At 43.3% G+C, this 24,825-nt stretch overlaps 1 protein-coding gene across 4 annotated transcripts in view; it reads right to left on the bottom strand.

The window, feature by feature from the left end:
• Window positions 1-24,425, bottom strand: part of B3GALNT2 (beta-1,3-N-acetylgalactosaminyltransferase 2) — a 61,012-nt gene extending 36,587 nt beyond the window's left edge. The window contains exons 1-3 of one of the 4 annotated variants that reach the window (XM_045437299.1): window positions 24,251-24,425; window positions 8,485-8,632; window positions 527-627 (exon numbers count right to left, since the gene is read on the bottom strand). In XM_045437299.1, coding sequence (XP_045293255.1) covers window positions 527-627; window positions 8,485-8,632; window positions 24,251-24,344 — 343 coding nt within the window. In that variant the 5' untranslated portion in view covers window positions 24,345-24,425. Of the gene's footprint in view, window positions 1-526; window positions 628-8,484; window positions 8,633-23,456; window positions 23,830-24,250 lie in introns of those variants that run through there. The other 3 variants (XM_045437298.1, XM_045437297.1, XM_045437300.1) reach the window with 3 other exon arrangements.
• Between the last annotated feature and the right edge of the window lie 400 nt (window positions 24,426-24,825).

Genomic DNA, 24,825 nt, shown 5'->3' with positions numbered 1-24,825 from the left:
TCTGTGTCTCCCTCTCTCTCTGACTGTCCCCCGCTCCCACTCTGTCTCTCTCTCTCTCTCTCTCTCTCTCTCAAAAACAAACAAATGTTAAAAAAAATTTTTTTTAATTTTTTTGCCATTTCTTTCTTTTGCAGAAGCTTAGACAATAATCCTAAGAGAAAGCCGATTCACAGTATTTGTACCAAGGTCACTCTAACTCGATAAGACAGTGAAGTGAGCAGTTGTCTCCAAGTTCAAGATTCCGTTATTCAGTACTTATCTAGGTGTGAGGAATCTCCAGATGCATCTGAATCACGCTGAGCAGCTAACTCTCCTGGATCCTGAAGTTATGTGTATCTATAAAGACTCCTCACAGATACCAACAGTGATCAGTCAACTGTCAAAAAAGATGAAAGCTACATTTGGATGAAAGCTGAATTTTAGTCTGCTAAATAAAAATGGACCACGGGGCTAGGGAGCCTAGCAGCTTTTCGTCCACACCAGACTTGTACACGGAGCGACAGGGCTGAGGAAAAAGGCAACTCACCTGGATTCGTGATGTTGAGCAGTCGGCAGGAGTAAGGGTCTTCCCTGTCTTCCACGGGCACCTCGCAGCCACGAGCACCTATTATGAACTTGACAAGCACACTGAGAGAGACGTTGGCATTAACATCAGATACTGATCTTTACTTTGCACACACACGTTTCTCACACCCATATCAGAGCTTTTGCTTTGAGACACAAGTATTTATGACGATTCATTCCAACTTTCCTTTTCTAGTCCAGCAAAAGACCCAGCAACCCAAAAGTCGCCAGCCACCAAGCGGCTTCCGCGTAAGCCCTCTACTGTCGTGCTGTTTTAAAGCAAGTCTGAGTGTTTGGCCTGGCTGCCAGCAGACGTTCCCACCAGTTATGAGCAAACTACAGTAAAGCCAGTTTCTCATGCCCCGACCCACAAACATATCTCTGTCTGCAATCTTCTTGACCTGCTTCCTTCTATGTCAGAAGGTATTCCTTTTGCTCCAGATCAGTCTGTCTATGCAAGAGGTCCTCTCCTACACCTTTCTTCGCCGGTTACCTGTACCGTGTGGTCCCTTCCCTACACATTATAAATACGATGAAGTGGTTTGTTTGTTTGTTAATTTTTTTATTGTTTATTCATTTCTGACAGAGAGACAGCATTAGCGGGGGAAGGGCAGAAAGAGAGGGAGACACAGAATCCGAAGCAGGCTCCAGGCTCTGAGCTGTCAGCACAGAGCCCCACGTGGGGCTCCAACTCATGAACTATGGCATTATGACCTGAGCCAAAGTTGGACGCTTAGCCGACTAAGCCACCCAGGTGCCCCGACGAAGTCTTGGTATTAATTTCTGTATACCTGCCATACAGGTCTACCCTCTCCTTTACAGTTCTACAAAGGAATTAACTAAAGTTGCAGGCTCTAATTTCTCACGTCCCACTCATTTTATAAAACAGAGATTCTAACTTTGATACCCAACACTTACACTGAGATGTTTACCCCAATGTAGCCACTGATGCGCTGTTAAATCAACAGATGCTTTTCAACCCTTCAACCTGTGGTTCGATAGCGCTGGTCTCCGGACAGGGTTCTTTCCCCTCTGTTACCCGGCCGGCTCAGTCCCCTCACTGGCTCGTCTTCCCCAGCTTGTCCGTTAGGGGAGATACTAAAGCGGGGCTTTGCCCTTGTCTCTTGTTGCTCGTTTTTGCTTGCTCTCCCTGGACACGGTTTATTCGTGAGGCTTCAACCGGCTTGAGAATGATTTCTGAATTAGCGTCTCCAGTTTGGACCCATCTTCTAAGTAAAAGATCCCTACATTCACTGGACACCTTCACCTAGATGGCCTACAGGTGACAGGTGCTGGAGCCTGTGCCCACTGGCTTGAGAGAGCCAACCGCTAAATGTTTGGGAATTCTGCAGGCTGGTTATTAAGCCTGGCCTTTATTAAATTACATAAACTTACAATTAATACATTACATTAAAAACAAAGAAAATACCTGAGTTAATCATTTCTTAATTATTTCACTGTTATCTATGCTCTTGAGGTTATTTTTATCTATTCTATCCATGTAGTGGAAATATAATGGTGTGCTAATTAATACATACCTTCCCCAACTCTATGTTCACAGATGTTGCATTAGTTAGTTCAAAGTGGTCACGGTGAGAGTATTTATACCATGGAAGGTAGCAAACACTACAAATAAGGGTTTTATTTATTGTTTTGTTGACTTTAAGTGATGGGAGGGGGAAAAAAGTAAATGTTGGAGGAAAAGTTAATGCAGATTAAACTTAAAAATGTGCCGTGTCTGTACAGATCAACACAACAGGATAGAGAGCCCAGAAATAAACCCACAATTATATGGTCAATTAATCTATGACAAAGGAAGTGAGAACATCCAATGGGAAAAGACAGTCTCTTCAACAAATGGTGCTGGGAAAACTGGACAGCTACATGCAAAGGAATGAACTGGACCACTTTCATATACCATACACAAAAATAAACTCAAAATGGTTTAAGGCCTAAATGTGAGACCTGAAACCATAAAACTCCTAGAAGAAAACAAAGGCAGTAATTTCTCTGACATTGGCCATAGAAACATTTGTCTAGATGTGTCTCCTCAGGCAAGGGAAACAAAAGCAAAATTAAACTACTGGGACTACACCAAAATAAAAAGCTTCTGCACCATGAAGGAAAAAATCAATGAAACTAAAAAAAGGCAACCTACTTGAATGGGAGAAGATATTTGCAAATGACATATCCAATAAGGGGATAGTATTCAAAATGTATAAAGAACTTACACAACTCAACACCAAAAAACCAAATAATCCAATTAAAAATAGAAGACATGAATAGACATTTTTCCAAAGAAGACATCCAGATGGCCAACAGACACATGAAAAGATGCTCAACATCACTCACCATACAGAAATGCAAATCAAAACTACAATGAGATATCACCTCGCACCTGTCAGAATGGCTAAAATCTGGGGCGTCTGGGTGGCGCAGTAGGTTAAGCGTCCGACTTCAGCCAGGTCACGGTCTCGCGGTCCGGGAGTTCGAGCCCCGCGTCGGGCTCTGGGCTGATGGCTCAGAGCCTGGAGCCTGTTTCCGATTCTGTGTCTCCCTCTCTCTCTGCCCCTCCCCCGTTCATGCTCTGTCTCTCTCTGTCCCAAAAATAAATAAACGTTGAAAAAAAAAATTAAAAAAAAAAAAAGAATGGCTAAAATCAAAAACACAAGAAACAAGTGTTGGCCAGGATGTGGAGAAAAAGGAACACTTGTGCGCTGTTGGTGGGAATGCAAACCGGTGCAGCCACTGTGTGGAGGGTCCTCAAAGAATTACAGATAGAATTACCATACGATCCAGTAATGTCACTATTGGCTATTCATCCAAAGAAAACAAAAACACTAATTTGAAAAGATATGTGCATCCCTATGTTTACCGCAGCCAGTATCAGTCCATGGAAACAACTCCAGTGCCACTGATAGATGAATGGATCAGGGAGATGTATAGATATACAATGCGATATCACTGAGCCATAAAAAAAGAATGAACTCTTGCCATCTGCAACAACATGGATGGATCTAGAGAGTATAATGCTAAGTGAAGTAAGCCAGAGAAAGACAAAACAGACTCCTAACTAGAGAAAACAAACTGGTGGTTACCAGAGGGAAGGTGGGGAGAGGGGACAGGTGAAATAGGTGAAGGGCACACTTATTGTGGGTCGCCTGGATGGCTCAGTCAGTTAAACATCCGACTCCTAGTTTCAGCTCAGGTCATGATCTCACGGTTTGTGAGTTTCAGCCCCGCATCGGTCTCTGTGCTGCTGGTGCGGAGCCGGCTTGGGATTCTCTCTCCTTCACTGCCCACCTCTCAAAATAAATAAATAAACTTAAAAAATTTTTTTTCTTTAAAAAAGAGCACGCTGCTCATAATGAGCACTGAGTACTGAATGGAACTGCTGAACCACTCTATCATACTCCTGAGATAATGTAACATTGTATGTTAATTATACTTGAATTAAAAATAAGAAAAGAGGGGCGCCTGGGTGGCGCAGTCGGTTAAGCGTCCGACTTCAGCCAGGTCACGATCTCGCGGTCCGTGAGTTCCAGCCCCGCGTCGGGCTCTGGGCTGATGGCTCAGAGCCTGGAGCCTGTTTCCGATTCTGTGTCTCCCTCTCTCTCTGCCCCTCCCCCGTTCATGCTCTGTCTCTCTCTGTCCCAAAAATAAAAATAAAAAAAAACGTTGAAAAAAAAAAAAAAATAAGAAAAGAAAAATTAAAAGACAAAAGCTATGTGTTTGTAGCCATCCCACTGTGAATGGTACAAAAAATTGAGGAAATACTCTTCCACTGTCCAAAACCTATTATCTGATTCAGCAAAGAAGCTGTGGACTCTACGGACTGAGAGTAAACTTCCGGCACATACCTCAGTTGTCACTTTAGTTTTACTCTTTAACTTAAAGGGAACGTTTATGTCAGAACTACACTCTTGTCAGTTGCAAGCATAAGTCAAGTCTAAGACAATAAAAGCATTCACAGGAGAATCTGCTGGCTACAGGAATTTGTAATAAAGAGTATCATACAAGTTATCATGTCACTTGTGTGCTGTACATCCTTTATATCAACAAAACTTAACAGGAAACATACATGTACATACAAACATACTCATTTCTCAGAGAGCCAGCTGGTAAACACTTATTAGCACACCACCGCCAGGAGCCACCACAAACTCAACACACCCACAGCGGACTTCTTTCCCATGACACCTGCTCTTCTCATCTGGCATTTTTCGTGTCGACTGATGCTTTCACTATTCTCCATGTCAAAAGCTAGCAATCCTCCTCCTCCTCCTCCTCCCCCCACTTGCTGATGTCATTTTCCTCGAAGGTCACGCTTTAGTTCAGCCCCTCAGCCTGTCCCCACGGCTGTTGTGCGTGACCCGGCCGCTGCCTACCCCTTGGTTCCACACCCGCCCTGCTCTCTTTACCTCATCATCCCTATCTCTCCGCCTCTCTTTCCTTCCCCAGTGCTTCACCTCACTCTTGCCCACAAGCCCCTACCCCACGTGCTCCAGTTACATGGAACTGTTTGGGGTTTCCCAAACACTCCAGGCTGTTTTCTATCTCTTTATATCAGAGCACATATAACATTTTATTACACTATTACATCTACTTCCTTCCATTAAACTTCCCCCATAAAGACCAGGCTACACTGTGACTATCTTTATATTCTACCACGAGCAGTACACTACCTCCGTGCAGAAGATACGTTGTGAAGTTGACAACTTATTTATTATATTACAAAGGCTTGTAATTAAACAAGGTCCTGGAAATATATGTGGAGTCTGGCTCCTTCAGTGAAATGCAAGATTTGAAAGTAAGCCACAGAAATGCAAACACTTTCTTTTACTAATGGCCAATTAAGGCAGAGTACCATTTATAAACAACTAGCATTTAAAATCAGAGTGCAGGGGTGCCTAGGTGGTTCACTCGGTTGAGCGTCTGACTTCAGCTCATCACAGTTCGTGAGTTCGAGGCCCATGTCGGGCTCTGTGCTGACAGCTCAGAGCCTGGACCCTGCCTCGGATTCTGTGTCTCCCTCTCTCTCCGCCCCTCCCCCGCTCATAAGCACTCTCCCTCCCCCTCTCCCTCTCTCTCAAAAATAAAAAGATTATAAAAAAGTATACACAGAAATGAATAAATTTGCTAATTAATTATATTTACCAAGTTAGTTTTTTAAAGCCATCTTAAATACTCTTACTAGATCCATAAACTTACTCTGCCCCAGGAAGGAGTTCGGGCTAATATCTATTTTTATACAGCTATCCCATCATTTTTATAAAACAAATCACCAACCTACTAAATTTAAAGCAGGAATGCTATGATGACAAATTAATTACCGGTGAATATCTGAAGGTCAATTTTCCTCATGACATTTAGTTCTGAGTCATTCCCTCAATAGCTGTTGAGTGCCTTCCCCTGGGCCAAGTTAGGTTGCAGGTATCAGAAATACATCAGTGAGGGGCGCCTGGGTGGCGCAGTCGGTTAAGCGTCCGACTTCAGCCAGGTCACGATCTCGCGGTCCGTGAGTTCGAGCCCCGCATCAGGCTCGGGGCTGATGGCTCAGAGCCTGGAGCCTGTTTCCGATTCTGTGTCTCCCTCTCTCTCTGACCCTCCCCCGTTCATGCTCTGTCTCTCTCTGTCCCAGAAATAAATAAACGTTGAAAAAAAAAATTTTTTAAAAAAAAGAAATACATCAGTGAAAAAAGCCAGTCCTTGTACTCACGAAACTACATTCTAACGGAGAAAGACAAACACTTTATATATATAAAGCTAAATATAATAAACATGTTAGTTGGTGATAAGTATTAGAAAGAAAAATAAAGTCAAGTAAGGGAAGATACAGAAAGGGGTTGGGTGCTATTTAATATGGGGCTGCTAAGGTGACATCTAATCTAAGCAGAGATCTGAAAAACCTGAGACCGGGGAACCATGAGGATATCCAGTGGAAGAGTGATAAAGACAGGGGAGATAGTAAGTGCAAAGGCCCTGAGGCAGAAGCACAATTAGTGTACTGAACCACGGTGATGGTGACCACTGTAGGGGAAGTAGATCTAGATAAGGTCAAAGGCCACAGTAAAGACTTAGTATTTCACTCTGAGAAATCAATAGGAGGCATATGAGCAGAAAACTAACACAATTTGACTAATTTTAAAAGAAGCACTCTGGCTGCTGTATGGAAAATAAAATACAGAGGATCAAAGGTAGAAGCGGGAAATTCAGATAGAGGCTTCTGCAATCATCCAGGTGAGAGGCAGCGGTGGGCTGATGGTAAGAGGACTGGGGTGCCGAGAGCAGCGGTTAAGGTGGTCAGAGGCTGGATTCTGGAGGTGACGTAAAGGTAGCACCAAGAAAAGATGCTGATGGGTTGGATGTGGCATGTGAGAGAAAGAAGAAATCAAGATAATAACATTTTATTTTTAAAACTTCTATTTTCCTGATGCCTCAACATCCTCACAAACAGGCTTTGAGCATTGTGCTCAGGTGACCCGACAGCAGAGTGACAAGGCTGGTCCCTGCCAAGAGTTCTCCCTCTTGCCCTCTCCTGACTGACCTAGTGACATTCTTTTTTTTTGAATATTTATTTATTTTTGAGAGAGAGAGAGCGAGAGAGAGGGAGGGAGGGAGGGAGGGGTAGAGAGAGAGAGGAAGACACAGAATCCAAAGCAGGTTCCAGGCTCTAAGCTGTCAGCAGAGAGCCCGACGCGGGGCTCGAACTCACAAACTGCGAGATCATGACCTCGGCAAGTCGGGCGCTCATCTGACTGAGCCCCCCAGGCGCCCAGGGGTCATTATTTTCCGAGATGGGAAAGACTACGTAGGAAGTACAGGTTTTAGAGGAGGTTCTGATTAGTAGTGATGAGTTTGAGGCCTTTCATTTGCCAGGTAATGGGTTCTATTATCACTGAAATCATGAATGAAAGAAACTGGTCTTGAAAAAGAATGAAAGCTGCTATGCATAAGATAGGAAATCTGTAAATGTTCACTGCCGATGATAAGAAAATTCTGCAGTTGTATAGCTACTCAGTCCCAAACATGCCAGCTTCATGCAATCCTGAGAGAGCTTCTGAGAACTAGTCATCACTCAGTGTCCTCACATGACTAAGAGTTCAACCTCCCATGCTTCTCTTCCACTAGCCTCTCACTCTGTAACTTCAGAGGCTGGTCTCCCTGAGAAGATGAAGGCCTTGGGCTCCTAACCAATAATTAAGCCATCTAATATCAACAGATGTGCTACCAAAGGTCAACCCTGGAAGGGTAGTCAGGAAAAAGAGCATGGCATACCACACACACTGCAGATCACACAACTAAAAAAGACCACAGAACAGAAAAAAACTAAGTGCGTCTCTGGGAAGTTAGCGAAAAGCATATTCACACACAAACTTGTCTAAGCACAGAACTCTCCTGGACTAGAACCTTTTACAAATTACTGTTCTAAATCAAAGCAGAAACAAAGCAAAATAAAACAAACTAGGTATCTATAAATAGCAGGTATGTTAACCAATGACTATAGTCTCCCCCAACTATCTTTTGGCTAAGAGCCTCAGTTAAATTTACTTTTGTGGGACACCTGGGTGACTCAGTCAGTTAAGTGTCCGACTTTGGCTCAAGTCATGATCTCGTGGTTCATGAGTTCGAGCCCCGCGTCGGGCTGTCAACGCAGAGCCCCTTGGGATCCTCTGCCTCCCTCTCTCTCTGCCCCTCCCTTGCTCATGTGCACACTTGCTCTGTCTCTCAAAACTAAATAAATATTAAGAAAAATTTCCTTTCGTGACTCAGTTACATGGAGGGAAGGCAAAATGAAATGGCCATTTCTCCCAGGGAGAAAGGCCACAGGCCTAAATTAGCATCTCTGACCATCCCCAAAGAAGTTTTTCACAACTCTTACTCAGTAAATCGGGCAAGGTGCCGACTAAGCAGACCTACCGTTGACTTAACGATGGATGTTGCATTAGATGCTTCAGCCAGGTGCTTCTTATCACATTTCGAAGTTCATGGTTATGGCGAGCTGACAACACACCAACTACGACATCATAGTGACTAGATTTCCATGGAGGAAATAAGGCCAATTGATCTAGAAATAAGCAACAATGAATTAGAAATGTCCTGTGTCAATTACTAAGTTCAGCACGTAACATAAAAATTTTATTACAGAACGTATGTTCATATGTGTAGAAAATACAAAGGAATACTAAGAAAAAAATGTTTTTTTTAATGTTTATTTATTTTTGAGAGAGAGCGTGAGCAGGGGAGGGATAGAGAGAGAGTGAGACACAGAATCCAAAGAGGTTCCAGGCTCTGAGCTGTCAGCACAGAGCCCGATGTGGGGTTCGAACTGGGGAACCGTGACATCATGACCTGAGCTGCAGTTGGGCGCTTAACCGAATGAGCCACCCAGGCACCCCAAAGAAAAATTTAAAAAGCACCCATGTACCATCCAAATAACCACTCATAACATTTTTGGTGCAGTCTTTTTGTCTTCCACACACATGGATGTACTTATGCTCACATAAGTACATATATTCTTTAAAACTAACAAGATGTTCATGGTGAGAATTGGTTTGGAAAGACGTGAGAATCGGTCTGGAAAGGCGCCATGGCATAAACCACGCAAGAGTCGGCAGTAAGAGTCTGTTAGGCCACAGGCAGATTCCTGGCTCTTTTTTATGACCTACAAAAGTTATTTAACTTCTTTCTTTTTTTGTTACAGATTTCATTTTTTAATTTTTTTAAGTAATCTCTACTCCCAATGTTGGGACTCAAACTCATGACCCTGCGATAACAAGTCTCGTGTTCCAGTGAATGAGCCAACCAGGCACCCTGAAAAGTTAATTAACTTCTTGAGCCTCAGTTTCCCTAACAACAAAGGGGTGCAGTAACTCTCATGGAAGTGTTGTAAAAATTAAATGAGATAATGTGTATAAAGGTCCTGGTTTGGTACCCAAATAGTAGGCACTCACAGCGACCAAAAGCAACAACCACAACAAATATGTGCTTTCAAAGGTGAAAGCCTACGTTACCATCAGTTAGTAACTTTGGGAAATGAATGCTGGAAGGTATCAGAACCCTTATTAACACCAATAAATTCCACAGCCGGCAGACCTTGTATCACTTGCTAAATATTCCAAAGAATCAAAGAGGAAGGCAATTATTTCCAGTGAGGCAAAAAACAATCAAGTGAGAAGTCAGGCAAATGGCTCATTTTTTACTGCTGTAAGGTCTGATGGGCAGGATTACGTTAAAAAAAAAAAAAAAAAACCAAACACCAAAAACCAAAAACTGTCCTTAGAAAGAAGACAGCAGGGAAAGATCCTTTGTTTTTTGTCACCAGTTTCAAAGCTGGAGAGTTACAAGCTCATATATAGCTCTGATGAGGGATCCATTCTATCTCTTCCTCCAATGGTGGGAACTGATCCAAAATGTTTCCAAAAATAAATTCTTGAAGGCCAGAGATCTTTACTGTATGAAGTGCAATGTTTTTATATGCCACAGGACCTAGGTATTTAATCAAAAGTCAACAAAAACATAACACTATTTTTTCAAAGGACCAATTAATATAAAGAAAATCTGGGGGACAGACAACAGGATACTTTAAGGACATTACCTTGAAACAATTCTAGGAATACAAGAATTTTTGTGTAGATACCTTATTTTCCACAATAGATACAGGTTTCTAAAAAAAAAAAATCAATCTAAATGGAATAAAGATACTTGTTATTTTAGCCTACTGTGAATCCTGTAGTGAAATGAATTCTTTTTTAAAGGCAAGAATTTGGGGCGCCTGGGTGGCTCAGTCAGTTAAGCGTCTGACTTCGGCTCAGGTCATGATCTTGCGGTCCGTGAGTTCGAGCCCCGCGTCGGGCTCTGTGCTGACAGCTCAGAGCCTGGAGCCTGTTTCAGATTCTGTGTCTCCCTCTCTCTCTGCCCCTCCCCCACTCATGCTCTGTCTTTCTCTCTGTCTCAAAAATAAATAAACATTAAAAAAAAATAAATTAAAAAAAATAATAAAGGCAAGAATTTATCTTTATGTAAATCCAAATCTTCCTAGACCAGCTTGCTTATAATGGACATTTACTGAACACCTATAATGTACACCTATATGTACAGAGTATCATTTTTTTTAATTTTTTAAGTTTATTTTTGAGAGAGAGAGAATGAAGGAGGGAGGGGCAGAGAGAGGGAGAAAGAGAATACTAAGTAGATTCTGTGCTGTCAGCGCTGAGCCCCATACCACGAACTGTCTGTGAGATCACGGCCTGAGCCAAAATCAAGAGTCAGATGCTTAACTGAATGAGCCACCCAGGAGCCCCCAGAGTATCATTTTAATTCTCACAACCCCATGAGGTAGGTGGGGCTGGCTCCTTATTAAACGGAGAAGAGGCACAGAGAACTCAGTAACTTCTGCTAAGTCAAACAACTAGTAAACGGCTAGACTAAGGTTTAATCCCAGGCAATTTAACCCCATTCTTTTTCATTTAAAAAAATTTTTAATGTTTTTATTTATATTTGAGAGAAAGAGAGAGAGAGAGAGAGAGAGAGACAGAGAGAGAGAGAGAGAGACAGAGCATAAGCGGGGGAGGGGCAGAAAGAGGGAGACAGAATCCTAAGCAAGCTCCAGGCTCTGAGTTGTCAGCACAGAGCTTAACGCAGGGCTCAAAGTCATGAACTGCGAGATCGTGACCTGGGCCAAAGTCTGACTTTTTTTTTTTTTTTTTTTTTAATGTTTATTTATTTATTTTTGACATAGAGGGAAAGAGAGAGAGAGAGAGAAAGAGAGAGACAGAGCATGAGTGGGGGATTGGCAGAGAGAGAGGGAGACACAATCTGAAGCAGGCTCCAGGCCCTGAGCTGTCAGCACAGAGTCCGATGCGGGGCTCGAACTCACAAACCGCGAGATCATGACCTGAGCTGAAGTCAGACACTCAACCAACTGAGCCACCCAGGCACCCCAACTCCATTCTTTATCACTGTTCTATTAACAACACAGCTTGATGTAGCTCATCTGAGACTAAATTCTGATCTTGTATTTGTAACACCAGTTCAAGCGGTGAATTAATGATAAGCAGATCACTGGAAATTCCGGTTAGCATGTTAATTTTTAAAAATTCATGGCCCAGGAACATTCTTTCTCAGATATGTGTAACCGTACACTAGAAGTTGTACCTACTGCTGGAACTAACTCTAAATGAGTCTGAATGTGGAGAACAGTTTAAACGCTTGTGCAAAATTGGCAATGATATCCCATTTCACCCCCTACTTTTTCACAGAGAAATATTGATGGTAAGTAAATTTTAGTGACAGAAATGAGGTGAATTTAGCAACCAGACGTAACTGACATCGATTCCACAACCAACAAGCAGCACGGGATTGATAACAAGGTATTTAAATCCCTTTTGCCTCGGTTTCCTAACTGGAAAAAAACTGATACCAAAAACTCTTTGGCGAGTCTATTTCATCTGTTTCAATATGTCTTCCGGAAAGATTAAAAGCTAAGGAAGAGCAAAATCACATTTAACCTAAATGCCTCATTTACCTGACATCATCAGAAAACAAGGTTGTTGCACAAAAGTAAAATCATAAAGTCACTAAAACAACCCTTTACATGCCAAATACTGCTGCCTCATTTTTGGTAGATAAGTAAATCTTAGAGAAATGGATTACCTAAAACATAATTTCACCTGTTCTTGGTGGAAAAGTCTTCATGAAAAATTTCTCCAATCTGTCCCTTGCTCATTAACTCTACCCTTGCTTCAATTCAGAACCTGATCTTTCACTGGACCATGACAGGGGCATCTACCCAGTGAGCACTGAGTACCGTATGGAAGTGCTGAATCACTGCGTGGGACACCTGAAACTAATGTAACACTGTATATATGTTAACTACACTGGAATTAAAAAAAAAAAAAAAAAAAAGATAATTGGGGAAATCTCGAACACTAGATACTGGAAATCATCATTAATTTTCCTAATTGTGATGATGGTTTTGCGGTCATGTTTTTTTTTAACATCTATCTCTAGAGATAATATACTAAGATATTTACGGAGAGAATAAGTTATCTGTGATTTGCTTCCAAATAAACCTGTGGGAAGAACTGGGTAGGAGTGTTTGTGAAAAATATTTAACTGTAGGTGTATGAGTACCTATTAATAGTTATAATCTTCTACTTCTGGGTATGTCTTAAACTTTTCATAATAAAAACTTAAAATATTGAAAAAGAAAAAAAAGCCCAAGAAACTCCAGGGCTATCCCAACAGCTTATTCCTGGTTTCTTCCTATCTGGCCAAACAAGCTTTTTCTAAAAATAAATAAGTAAATAATAAAGATAACCATGTGGCAGGTGAAAATCCCATGGCTTCTGGTTGCAAATTACTTTTTGATCTCTCTGCCACTGCCAATCCTCTCTTCTTCTAATCCAGGTCTAAGCTGCTTGTGTTGAACTGCTTTCGTTCACATGCATTTCTCCCTTCCTAGCAGAAGAGAAGTACACAGGAGATTTTAGCCTTTTAAAAAAGCTTCTACTTCCTGGTGCGCCTGGGTGGCTCAGTCAGTTAAGCGCCCAACTTTGGTTCAGGTCATGATCTCCCGGTTTGTGAGTTTGAGCCCCGAGTCGGGCTCTATGCTGACAGCTCGGAGCCTGGAACCTGCTTTGGATTCTGTGTCTCCCTCTGTCTCTGCCCTTCCCCCACTCATGCTCTTTCTCTCGAAAATAATAAACATTAAAAAAATGTTTTTTAAAACCTTCTACTCCCAGATATATTGAAAAATAGGTTTCTAAAGATTCAACCAAAAACCTGTTAGAAATAATAAACCAATTCAGTAAAGTTGCAAGATATACAATCTACAAAAATCAGTGGCACTTCTATATACTAATAACGAACTATCAAAGAAAAGAAATTAAGAAAGGAATCCTACTGGGGCACCTGGATGGCTCAGTCAGTTAAGAGTCAGAAAACTGATTTCAGCTCAGGTTATGATCCTGTGATTTGTGAGTCCCAGCCTCACATCAGGCTCCATGCTGACAGTGTGGAGTCTGCTTGCTATTCCCTCTCTCCGTCCTTCTCCTGCTCTCGTGTTCTGTCTCTCTCAAAATAAATAAATTTTAAAAATTCTAAAAGAAACCAATTCTATTTACAATAGAATCACAAAGAATAAAATACCCAGGAATAAATTTAAACAAGAAGGTCAAAGACCTGCACACTGAAAGCTACAAGACACTGATGAAAGAAACTAAAGTACACAGAAAATCAATGGAATGCTATTCTGTGCTCACAGGTTGGAAGAATTTTTACATGTCCACACTACCCAAAGCAATCTATAGATTCAATGCAATCCCTATCAAAATTCCAATGGCCCTTTTCACAGAAATATAACAAACAATCCTAACGTTTGTATGGAACCACAAAGGACCTTAAATAGCCAAACCAATCTTGGGGAAGAACAAAGCTGGAGGCATTGTGCAGTATAAGCTATTCTAAGAGGGATGATTATAGCAATACAAGCCTACCTCAACAAACAAGAAAAATCTCAAATAAATAATCTAACCTTATACCTAAAGAAGCTAGAAGAAGAACAAAATCCAAGGCTAATAAAAAGAAGGAAATAATAAAGATCAGAGCAGAAATAAATGCTATACAGACTAGGGGCACCTGGGTGGCTCAGTTGGTTAAGTATCCGACTCCTGACCTCAGCTCAGGTCTTGATCTCAGGGTCATGAGTTCAAGCCCTGCCTTGGTCTCTGTGCTGGGTGTGAAGCATACTTAAAAAAAAAAAAAAAAAAAAAAAGATATACAGACTAAGAAAACAATGGAACAGATCAATGAAACCAGGTGCTGTTTCTTTGAAAACATGAACAAAATTGATAAACCTTTAGCTACACTCATCAAAAACGGGAGAAAAGACTCAAATACTATCAGAAATGAAGGAGGAGAAACAGCAACCACAGATATACAAAGGATTATAGGAACATATAAGGTTACTTGCCAACAAATCAGACAACCTAGAAGAAATGGGTAATTTCCTAGAAACATACAACCTTCCAAAACTGAATCAGTAAGAAAAAGAAAATTGAACAGACTGATTACTAGCAATGAAATTGAATCAGTAACCCAAAAACCAACAAAGTCCAGGACCAGATGGCTTCATAGGTAAATTCAAACAAACATTTAAAGACAAGTTAATATCTATTCCTCTCAAATACTCCAAAAATTGGAGAGGAAAGAAAACTTTCAAAATTATTCCATAAGACCAGCATTACTTCGATACCAAAACCAGATAAAGACACTACAAGAAAAGAAAGCTACAGACCAATGTCTCTGATGAACACAGATGCAAAAAATGTCAATATCAGCAAACCGACAATACAACAATACATTAAAAAAATCTTTCACCACGACCAAGTGGGATTTATTCCAGGGATGCAAGAGTGGGTCAGTATTTGCAAATCAAATCAACACGACTGAAAGATATATGCACCCCTATGTTTATTGCTGCATGATATTTACAGCAGCCAGGATACAGAAGCAGTCTGAGTGTCCATCCATAGATGAATGAAGATGTGCTATGTATACACAATGGAATGTTACTCAGCCATAAAGGATGAGATCTTGCCATGTGTGACAACACGGATGGACCAAGAGGGTATAATGCTAAGTGAAATAAGTCAGAGAAAGATGAATACCACATGCTTTCACTCATGTTTGGAATTTAAGAAACAAATGATGAAACAAAGAAAAAAAGAGATAAATGAAAAAGTAGACTTTTTTTTTTAATGTTTATTTTTGAGAGAGAGAATGAGAGACAGAGAATGCCAGTAGGGGAGGGGTAGAGAGAGAAGGGGACAGAGGATTAGAAGCAGGCTCTGCACTGACAGCAGAGAGCCTGACGTGGGGCTGGAATTCATGAACCATGACCTGAGCTGAAGTTGGGCGCTCAACCAACTGAGCCACCCAGGTGCCCCAGACCAGACTCTTAAATACGGCGAACAAACTGGTGGTTGCCAGAAGGGAGGTGGAGTCACAGGTGAAAAAACTGAAAAACAAAAAACTGGAGGCATTACACTCCCTGAGTTCAAACTGTACTACAGAGATACAGTAACCAAAACAGTATGGTTTTGGCATGAAAACTGACACACAGATCAATGGAATAGAGAGCCCAGAAGTAAACGCACAATTATATGGTCAATTAATCTACAAAGGAGGCAAGACTATACAACAGAGAAAGGAGTCTCTTTAATAGATGGTGTTGGGAAAATCGGACAGCCACATGCAAAAGAACGACACTGGACCACTACTTTATACTATACACAATATCAACTCAAAATGGATCAAAGACTTGAACAGAAGACCTGACACCATAAAACTCTTAGAATGAAACATAGGTGGTAAGCTCCTTGACACTGGTTTTGTGGATGAGTTTTTGGATTTGACACCAAAAGCAAATGCAACAAAAGCAAAAGTAAACATCAAACTAAAAAGCTTCTGCACAGCAAAGGAAACCATCAACAAAATGAAAAGGCAGTCTATGAATGGGAGAAAATATTTGCAAATCATGGGTCTGATAAGGGGTTAATACTGAAAATATGTAAAAAAACAAAACAAAACAAAACTCTTACAACTCAATAACAAAAAACCCAAGTGGTCCAATTGAAAAATAGGCAGAAGATCTGAATAGACATATCTCCAAAGACAACATACAGATGGCCAACAGGTACATGAAAAGATGGTCAACATAACTCACCATCAGGGAAATGCAAATCAAAACCAAATGAAATACCACCTCACACCTGTCAGAACGGCTAGTATCAAAAAGAGAAGAAACAACAAGTGTTGGTAACAAAGTGTAGAAAAAGGAAGGTTCCTGCAGTCAGTGGGACTATAAGATGTTGTAACCATTGTATTAAGCAGCATGGAGGTTCCTCAAAACATCAAAAATAGAACTACTACACGATCCAGTAATTCCACTTCTGGGTATTTATCCGAAGGAAACGAAAACAGTCACTGGAGAAGGTATCTGCACCCCCACGTTCACTGCAGCACTGGTTACGATGGCCAAGACATGGAAATAACCTGCGTTCGCTGACAGATATGAATGGATAAAGAAAATGTGTTCTATATAAATACAGCGGAATATTATTTGCCATACAAAAGAAGGAAATCTTGCCATTTCTGACCATGTGGACAGACTTTGAGGGTGTTACGCTAAGTGAACCAAGTAAGACAAAGAAAGACAAAGTACGGTCTCACTTAAAAATTTTTTTTTAATGTTTATTTATTATCGAGAGACAGAGAGACACAGAGCATGAACAGGGGAGGGGCCAAGAGATGGAGAGACACAGAATCTGAAGCAGGCTCCAGGCTCTGAGCTGTCAGCACAGAGCCCCACGCGGGGCTCAAACTCACAAATCGCAAGATCATGACCTGAGCCGAAGTCGGACGCTTAACTGACTAAGCTACCCAGGTGCCCTAGTACGGTCTTACTTTAAAAAAAAAAAAAAGTTTATTTTTGAGACAGAGAGCATGGGGGAGGGGCAGAGAGAGAGAGAGAGTCCCAAGCAGGCTCCATGGTGTCAGTGCAGAGCCCGACGGTGGGCTCCATCTCACAAACTGTGAGACCATGACCTGAGCTGAGATCGGGTGTTAACCAACTGAGCCACCCTGGGGACCCTGGGCTCACTTTTATGTAGAGTCTTAACAAAATAAAACACTGAACTCATATATAGAGAGAGAACAGATGGGTGGGGGTGGGGGGTGGCGAAAATGGGTGAAGGTGGTCAAAAGGTACAAACTTTTAGTTAAGAAAATAAAGAAGTCATGGGATGTAATATACACCTTGTTGCTACACTTGATAATAATGCTGTAATGCATACTTAAAAGTTGCTAAGATAAGAGAGTACATCTTAAAGTTCTCATCACAAGAAAAAAATTGTAACTGTGTGGTGATGGATATATACTGGACGTATTGTGTTCCTTCTGCAATATATACACATCCTGAATCAATGTCATACACCTGAAACTCATGTAGTAGGTCAATTATATCTCAATTAAAATAACAGGTTTCTTCTATCACATAACAGCAATGTAAATCAGTCCAAAAGACTTGTGAGTACTGCTTTCCCAGGCGGAAAACCCACAGTGGATGCTCAATGAATACCTGTGAAAGAATGCCCAAGTTCCTAACGCCCTTGAGCAATGCTGGCCTCTACACTTTCAGCACCCTCTGCTCTATGTTGCAAGTGCCCTGTTTGATTCTGGTGTCTGAAGACAGGAAAAGAAGAAATGAAAAACTAAGAAGTAAACGTGATACAACCAGACACAAAGATAATTCAGAGATAAAATGCAAGTAGCCAACAAACCTACGATAAAGTGTTCAATTTCACTCGGAATCAAGTTTGAATGAGAGCAATAAAATACCAATTTTTGCCTACATTCAAACCGACAAACATCTTCTTAAATAATACCTCAACAACTGGTATGTCAAGGAAGTGGTGAGAGTCATTTCAAGGAAATGGCTCCTCTCCTCCATCGCTGCTGGAATATAATTTGGTCATCTTTTTCAGGACAATTTGCCAATACACAGGAAATACCTCAGAACTGTATAACTTCTGCCCAGCAATTCCATGTCTAAGAACTTATTTTTAGAAATAATCAGCGATGGGGGGGGGGGCGCCTGGGTGGCTCAGTTGGTTAAGGATGACTTTGGCTCAGGTCATGATCTCACTGCTCATGAGTTCGAGCCCCGTGTTGGGCTCTGTGCTGACAACTTGGAGCCTGGAGCCTGCTTTGGATTTTGTGTCTCCCTCTCTTTCTGCCTCTCCCCCGCTCATGCTCTCTCAGAGATAAATAAACATGAAAAAAAAAGAAAAAAAAAAAAAACCCAGTGATGCACTAAAAGATCTCTATTCATCACAGTATCATTTACCAACAGTGAAAAAGTTCAAAATACATACATCCAGGAATAAGGGAATAATTACAGTGTATCTATATACCAGAATATTACGCAGCCACTAAAATGATGTCGTAGAATTACGTTATACGGTTCTTCACCATATTAAGTAGATTGTAAGAACTATGTACACACAGTGTGGTCCCATTTATATAAAGCCCCAAAACAGGCAAATATCTGCCATTTGAGATCAGGGGAGTGGTTACCACTCTTGATAGTGACGGAAGAGAGCATGAAGGGAGCTTCCGGCGTGCTGTCTTAGCTGGCTGTATTCAGTTTGTGAAACTAGATCAAGCTACAAATTTACACGCGCTTTTCTGAATGTATATGATACATCAACACGATTTTTAAAAAATACTAATTTCCCTCAAACATGTACTGTAAGTATGTGCATTCAAAAACTGTAATATAGATCATTTTTCCTGTTTTTTAAAAATAATTTCGGGGCGCCTGGGTGGCGCAGTCGGTTAAGCGTCCGACTTCAGCCAGGTCACGATCTCGCAGTCCGTGAGTTTGAGCCCCGCGTCGGGCTCTGGGCTGATGGCTCAGAGCCTGGAGCCTGTTTCCGATTCTGTGTCTCCCTCTCTCTCTGCCCCTCCCCCGTTCATGCTCTGTCTCTCTCTGTCCCAAAAATAAATAAACGTTGAAAAAAAAAATTAAAAAAGAAAAAAAAATAATTTCAATTTTTCTACAAAGAACTTGTTTTGCTTCTATAAGACAAAATTTTAAATCATAGGGTCATCACGGAAGGTGATTACATGATCTATAGGTGACAAAATCATGCATACTTCCCAGTTTTATTCTCTTGATTCATTCCTCCCAATTACTAAGCACTTCTCCTACATTCACTCTTCTAGATGGTAGATATATAGCAACAAACAAATCTTCATGTCAGGAATCATTCAAACCCCACACAATTCCCTGAGGACAACAACATTTCTCTTCTCTAGTATGTAATATATCCTGAGGGTCTGGCAATCTGCTAGGCTCTGCACTTGGGAGTAGACATCCAAAAGTTTATTAGACCAAGGGAGGTTGACCTCAAAAAACTGTTTAAAACAGGCCCAAGGATTCTTTTTTTTTTTTTTTTTTAATGTTTATTTCTTTTTGAGAGAGAGAGGGAGAGAGAGCATGCACGAGCAGGGGAGGGACAAAAAGAGAGGGAGCCACAGAATCCAAAAAAAGCAGGCTCCAGGCTCTGAGCTGTCAGCACAGAGCCTGACACGGGACTTGAACTCATGAACTGAACCATGAGATCATGACCTGAACCGAAGTCGGACGCTCACCCCAGTGAGCCACCCAGGTGCCCCTAGGCCCACGGATTCCTAAGAATCAAACCAAAATTTCTGTTCTCACATGCACCCTCTCAGACGAATCAATCACAGATTGATCCCAAATAAGCAGAAATCCTGAAAATGAGGGAAACGGAAATTCATCACAGATCTACTGATGAAGACAATCAGCATGCTCTCGCCTATTTCAGAAACCTCCCCAAACACCTCACTAGCACAAGAACCAGCCACCACTCTCCTACTCCTCCTCTTTACAATTCATGGGAGTGTTTACTATGAATCAGGCACTTTTCTGGGTGTTTTACTAATTGAGTCTTCACAATAACCCTATGAGATCATCATTTTATAAATAAGGACACCAAAGCACGGAGACAAGATTAACATAAAGGGATAATTTTGGATGAACCAGCGCCAGGCAAGCTTGCAAAGCAAGCGCACTTTGTCTTTGGCCTTCTACTGGCTCCATGTCTGTTCAGTTCGACAGACTGTGAGGACCTCGGAGCAGGGACTGTGCGTCTAGAACCGTACCTAGCACTCCAAGCGATATGCTTCTTTCCTTTCTCTTTGGTTTCTTTCTCTCCAAACATCCCAGAAAGAGGAGGCTTCTTTTGTCTCATCATTTTTCTAAATTTATTGTTAAATAATTCCTGCTAAGGCATTACCCCAAATGAATTATGTTTATTAGATATACCCTGTATCTATATTCTCCAGTCCGGTGTCTCTGTCTCCAGTTTCCTCATCACCCCTAGGCGTGCTGCATTTCACAACAGACCTGCTTCCTCTTCAATAGTTGGTGACCATATTTCAGGTGTCTAACGTGAGCCACTATGTTAAAAAAAAGTACCAGGTACTAACAGGACTCCCTCACTGCATTCAGGTCCCTGCCTCAACTAAGAAGTGTCCCCTGACCTATTTAAAACAGCAGTATACCATTCTCTAGCCTCTGACACTGCTTTATTTTTGTCATCCCACTTATCAGTATCCCCTATGATATTTACTAATTATTTTCTATGTTCTATCTCCCCTTCTAATTTGTAAACCGCATGACAGCAGGGACTTGATCTGGATTACTGTTGTAATGCCACACCTACAACAGGGGTGGGCACAGAATAGGCTCTCAGATATTTGCTCGATCGACTACAAATCAGAGGTTCTTTTCTAATATTCAGGGAAGGTAAATCTCCCTTTAAAAAAATACTGCCACAGGATGCCTGGGCGGCTCAGTCGGTTGAATTGGTTGAGCAGCCGACAGGCTCAGGTCATGATGTCACGGCTCATGAGTTCCAGCCCCGCATTGGGCTCGGAGCCTGCTTCAGATCCTCTGTCTCTCCCTCTCTCTGTCCCTCTCCTGCTTGTGCTCGCTTTCTCTCAAAAATAAATAAACATCAAAAAAAATACTTTATAAAAAAATACTGCCACAACTTCATGAGACTGAAGACAAAGAGGCAGAAAAGAGAACAAAAACAAATCTTGAAACATTAATTTGCTGGAAGAAACAAAATCTTGGGTTTTCTCTCTCACTTTAGGCTTAAGGTATAAGAGCTGAAATGTAAAAATGTTCAAATGTTTTAGTTTGAGCATGGTGGTAACACAATGGGAAAAGGAGCCACAGGAAATTTTAGCAATCGATAGGCTTCTACTGTCTTTAGTTTTGAAAAGTAAGTTAGGAGTCCTTCAGGTTTCATTTAGATTAAAATGCCTAATTTACCATCTAACCAGAGGCACAATATCCATCTAAAGTCAAAGTTAATTTACATAACGAGTACTGATTTCTTCACCTACAGCCTGCTCCTTTTCATGGCCTACATCCTAGTTTCCTAATCTAGCTTAGTCAAACTTCACAGCAGATAAGCGCATCATCCAAACACTAGGGGGATAGGAAAAACTTCACTAACTAAGAAATTGCCAGGCTGGCCTACTAAGTTTAAAGCTTGACGGGGTGCCTGGGTGGCCCAGTCAGTTAAGTGTGGGCCTCTTGATTTCGGCTCAGGTCATGAGCTCACAGTTCGTGGGTTTGAGCCCTGGGTGATGATGGCATGGAGTCTGCTGGAGATTCGTTCTCTCTCTCTCTCTCTCTCTAGATCTCTGCCTCTCCCCTGCTCGCATGCTCTATCGCTCTCAAAATAAATAAATAAACCTAAAAAAAAAAGGCTTGAAAGCCAACTTTTTGCTTGTTTCTTGAATCCCAAAAGACTACTAAGGTCATAAATATCCTAAGAATGCTCTGCAAGTAAATTCTAGTAGTGCTCCCTCATCATACAAAAAAGGAAAGAAACTTGTATAACACAAACCTAACAGACGTTACAAAGTATTTTCTATCTATCGCACCCTTTCCTTAGATCAGTTTAAAAACCCTAAACCAACCAACCAACCAACCAAAAAACCCCAAACCCCAACCTGTTAACAGATAAAATGCCCTATAACAACTTTATTTTCCTTAAATAATTTAAACAGTATTTTAATTCTATTCAGGTCACACAAACAGCTTTTTCAAAGAGCTTGTGGTTCGCCTAATAGGAAAAGATTCTAAGAGACTGTTACCAGAATAAAGAACCCCAATTCCAACAACGAGATTGCTTTGAGGATTGCCCAATTAGTTTCTATGCTTTCTACTAAAAAGTTAAGGCACAGACCCGTCTCAGAATTGCAAATACTCAATTCTAATTCTTTAAACTTTTGGATAAGAAAACAGCTGTTCTGGGGAGAAGTGGTAAGGAAAAAACTCCCCAAGTAGTTAGAACACAAGACAACTATTACCTCAGTTTAAAAACAGCCTTCTAGGTTTCTTTCTATGTCCTAAGGCAAGCCCTTAAAACAGAAGACAAGATAAAAAAGGAAACCCATTAACAAAAAAGGGTGGTAAAACCCATTAACAAAAAAAGCCCACTGGGTCCCAACTATGGACAAAGCACTCGATTGGGCTGTGAAATGATCAAGATTTCACTCCCCTGGGAGAGTAAGCTTTAGAACAAGTGGATATGATCGCTAGAGAATTTTCTATGTTCACGTATACTTCATTAATAGGCTTTGCGAGGCAAACTCACAGAAACAATTCCTCTCGTATCCATGCCCTATTTCACGTCTAGATTTGTTTCACCGACTTGCATCATAGTTTTCAAAGAAAACAAAAAGGAGTATACTCTTAAGGCAAAGTTCCCGTGAAAAGCAAGACCCAGCCTTTTCAGACACGCACAGGCATCGCCCATGACACTAAGACCTCCAAGTCTAGACCGAGTTAAGTCCAACAGCTTGGGGAGGGAGCAGGCAGCCCTGGCACCCGAGCCCGGGCGCACGCAGCCGCCGCCTGCGGCTGAAGGACACAAGGTTTTGCTCCCAGGGCCAGCGGGCAGGAGGCGGACAACTCCGACCAGGCCTGGGGGACAGACGAAGGACTCGCGGTGGCGGTGCCCATAAAGGAAAGCGGGAGGTGAGAAGCGGCGGGGACACGCACCGAGAAACGCGCCCTCAAGTTTGCCCGATTCAACGCCCCGAGGATGAAAAGAGCCATTTGTCTCGTGTGGGGACGGTCGCGTTCGGCCCGTCCCCCCCTTGCGGGACTCCCGGCGGGGCTCCGCGGAGGAAGCCGCCCGGGGGGGGGGGGGGGGGCTCGGGGTCGGCCTCCCGCCCCTCGCGGCCTCTCGGCCCGCCGGGCCCCAGGACCTCACCTGCGGGGCCGGCCCCGGAGGCGCGGGCGGGCGGCGGGGAGCGCAGCCGCAGCCAGAGGTGCAGCGCGGCCCCGAGCACACACGGGCACAGCAGCACCAGCCAGTTTCGCATTGGCCGCCCCCGCCGGCTCCACCTCGCGCCCCCGCCGCGCACCGGGCTCTCCCGCGTCCCGGCGGAGAGGGAGGGGACCGGCGAAGAGAAAGGCTGAGGGGCGGCGGCCGACGCACGCGCGACCACTCTGGGCACGCCTGCCCTCGCGCCCGCCGCCGTCCAGACTCCTGGCGGCTCCGGCCCCGCGCCTCAGGTTCCTCCAACCGCGGGCGGCGCCGGCTCAGCCGGCCAGGCCCCGCCCCCTCCGCTTGGCCTTACCCCCCCCCCGGGCCCGCCCACCTTTCGTCTCACTCGCCCCGCCCCCTTCCCGCGTCCCCTCCCGCCCCTGCAGGCCAGTCGGGAGCTGAAGTCCCGCTCTGGGCCCAGGCAGGGGGCGCACCCCAGTGATCCAGAGGCTCGGAAACCACATTTCCCATAACCGCGTGCACTTGCTTCCGTCACTCGGCGGTCGCGGAGGCGAAGCGCGAAGCCCCACAGGGAGCATGCGCATCCCTTCTCAACGCCTACTGCCCCCCGACGGCCGAGGGGAGGCGGTGCCGGTCGCCCCTGTGCTCAGAGGCTGACTGACAGGACCGGCCGAAGGAAACAGCTGCCGAGGCGAAGGCTCCCAGCTGCCTCGGATTTAAAGATCTGCGTGACGCTAGGTTTAGATCACGCAGAGCTCCACTGTGCGAATGCTGACCTTCCCTGGGAGTTGGGATCCTGCTGACGTTTCCCTGGCCCGAGAACAGGCCGAGGCAGTCTGAGGCGTGTGTCTTCAGCGGTGAATCATCCATCAAGTGCTAGTGCTGGTGCGCTGTGTACCCGGCTCCTTGCCCGGCCCTGTCCTCCGGGAGCTCCGGTTGGGGCCGCACCCCGGGGTCCAGCTGTGGGGCAGGACAGCTACGGTCCAGTAGGGGGTGAAATTCGACGTGCTCCCGATTCAGACGGGGGAGTGGGGCAAGGCGGCCCCTCCCCCAGGACGGAGCCGTGGCGCGGGCCGCGCGGGTCCCGTGGGAAGGATCCGAGCAGCCCCCCTCGGAGACGGGGCCCTGCCCGGCGTCGTGCAGCCCGGCCCCGGGGGCAGGAACCCCCGAGCCCGCGCTGGGACAGACACGCGAGGGCTCTCGGTTGAGGCGCGAGGCAGTCGGGGCGCACGTGCTACAAAGGGGCGGGAAGGATGAAAAGGAACACCTGGGGTTGGGTTTTTTTTTTTTTTTTTTTTTTTTTTTCCGTTTCGTTTTTGGTTTTTCCTTTTTTTCTTTTTCTTTTTCTTTT

This window comes from Leopardus geoffroyi, chromosome D2, assembly GCF_018350155.1.
Source record: "Leopardus geoffroyi isolate Oge1 chromosome D2, O.geoffroyi_Oge1_pat1.0, whole genome shotgun sequence".
NCBI lineage: Eukaryota > Metazoa > Chordata > Mammalia > Carnivora > Felidae > Leopardus > Leopardus geoffroyi.
This window is presented reverse-complemented; position numbering and strand designations above follow the sequence as displayed.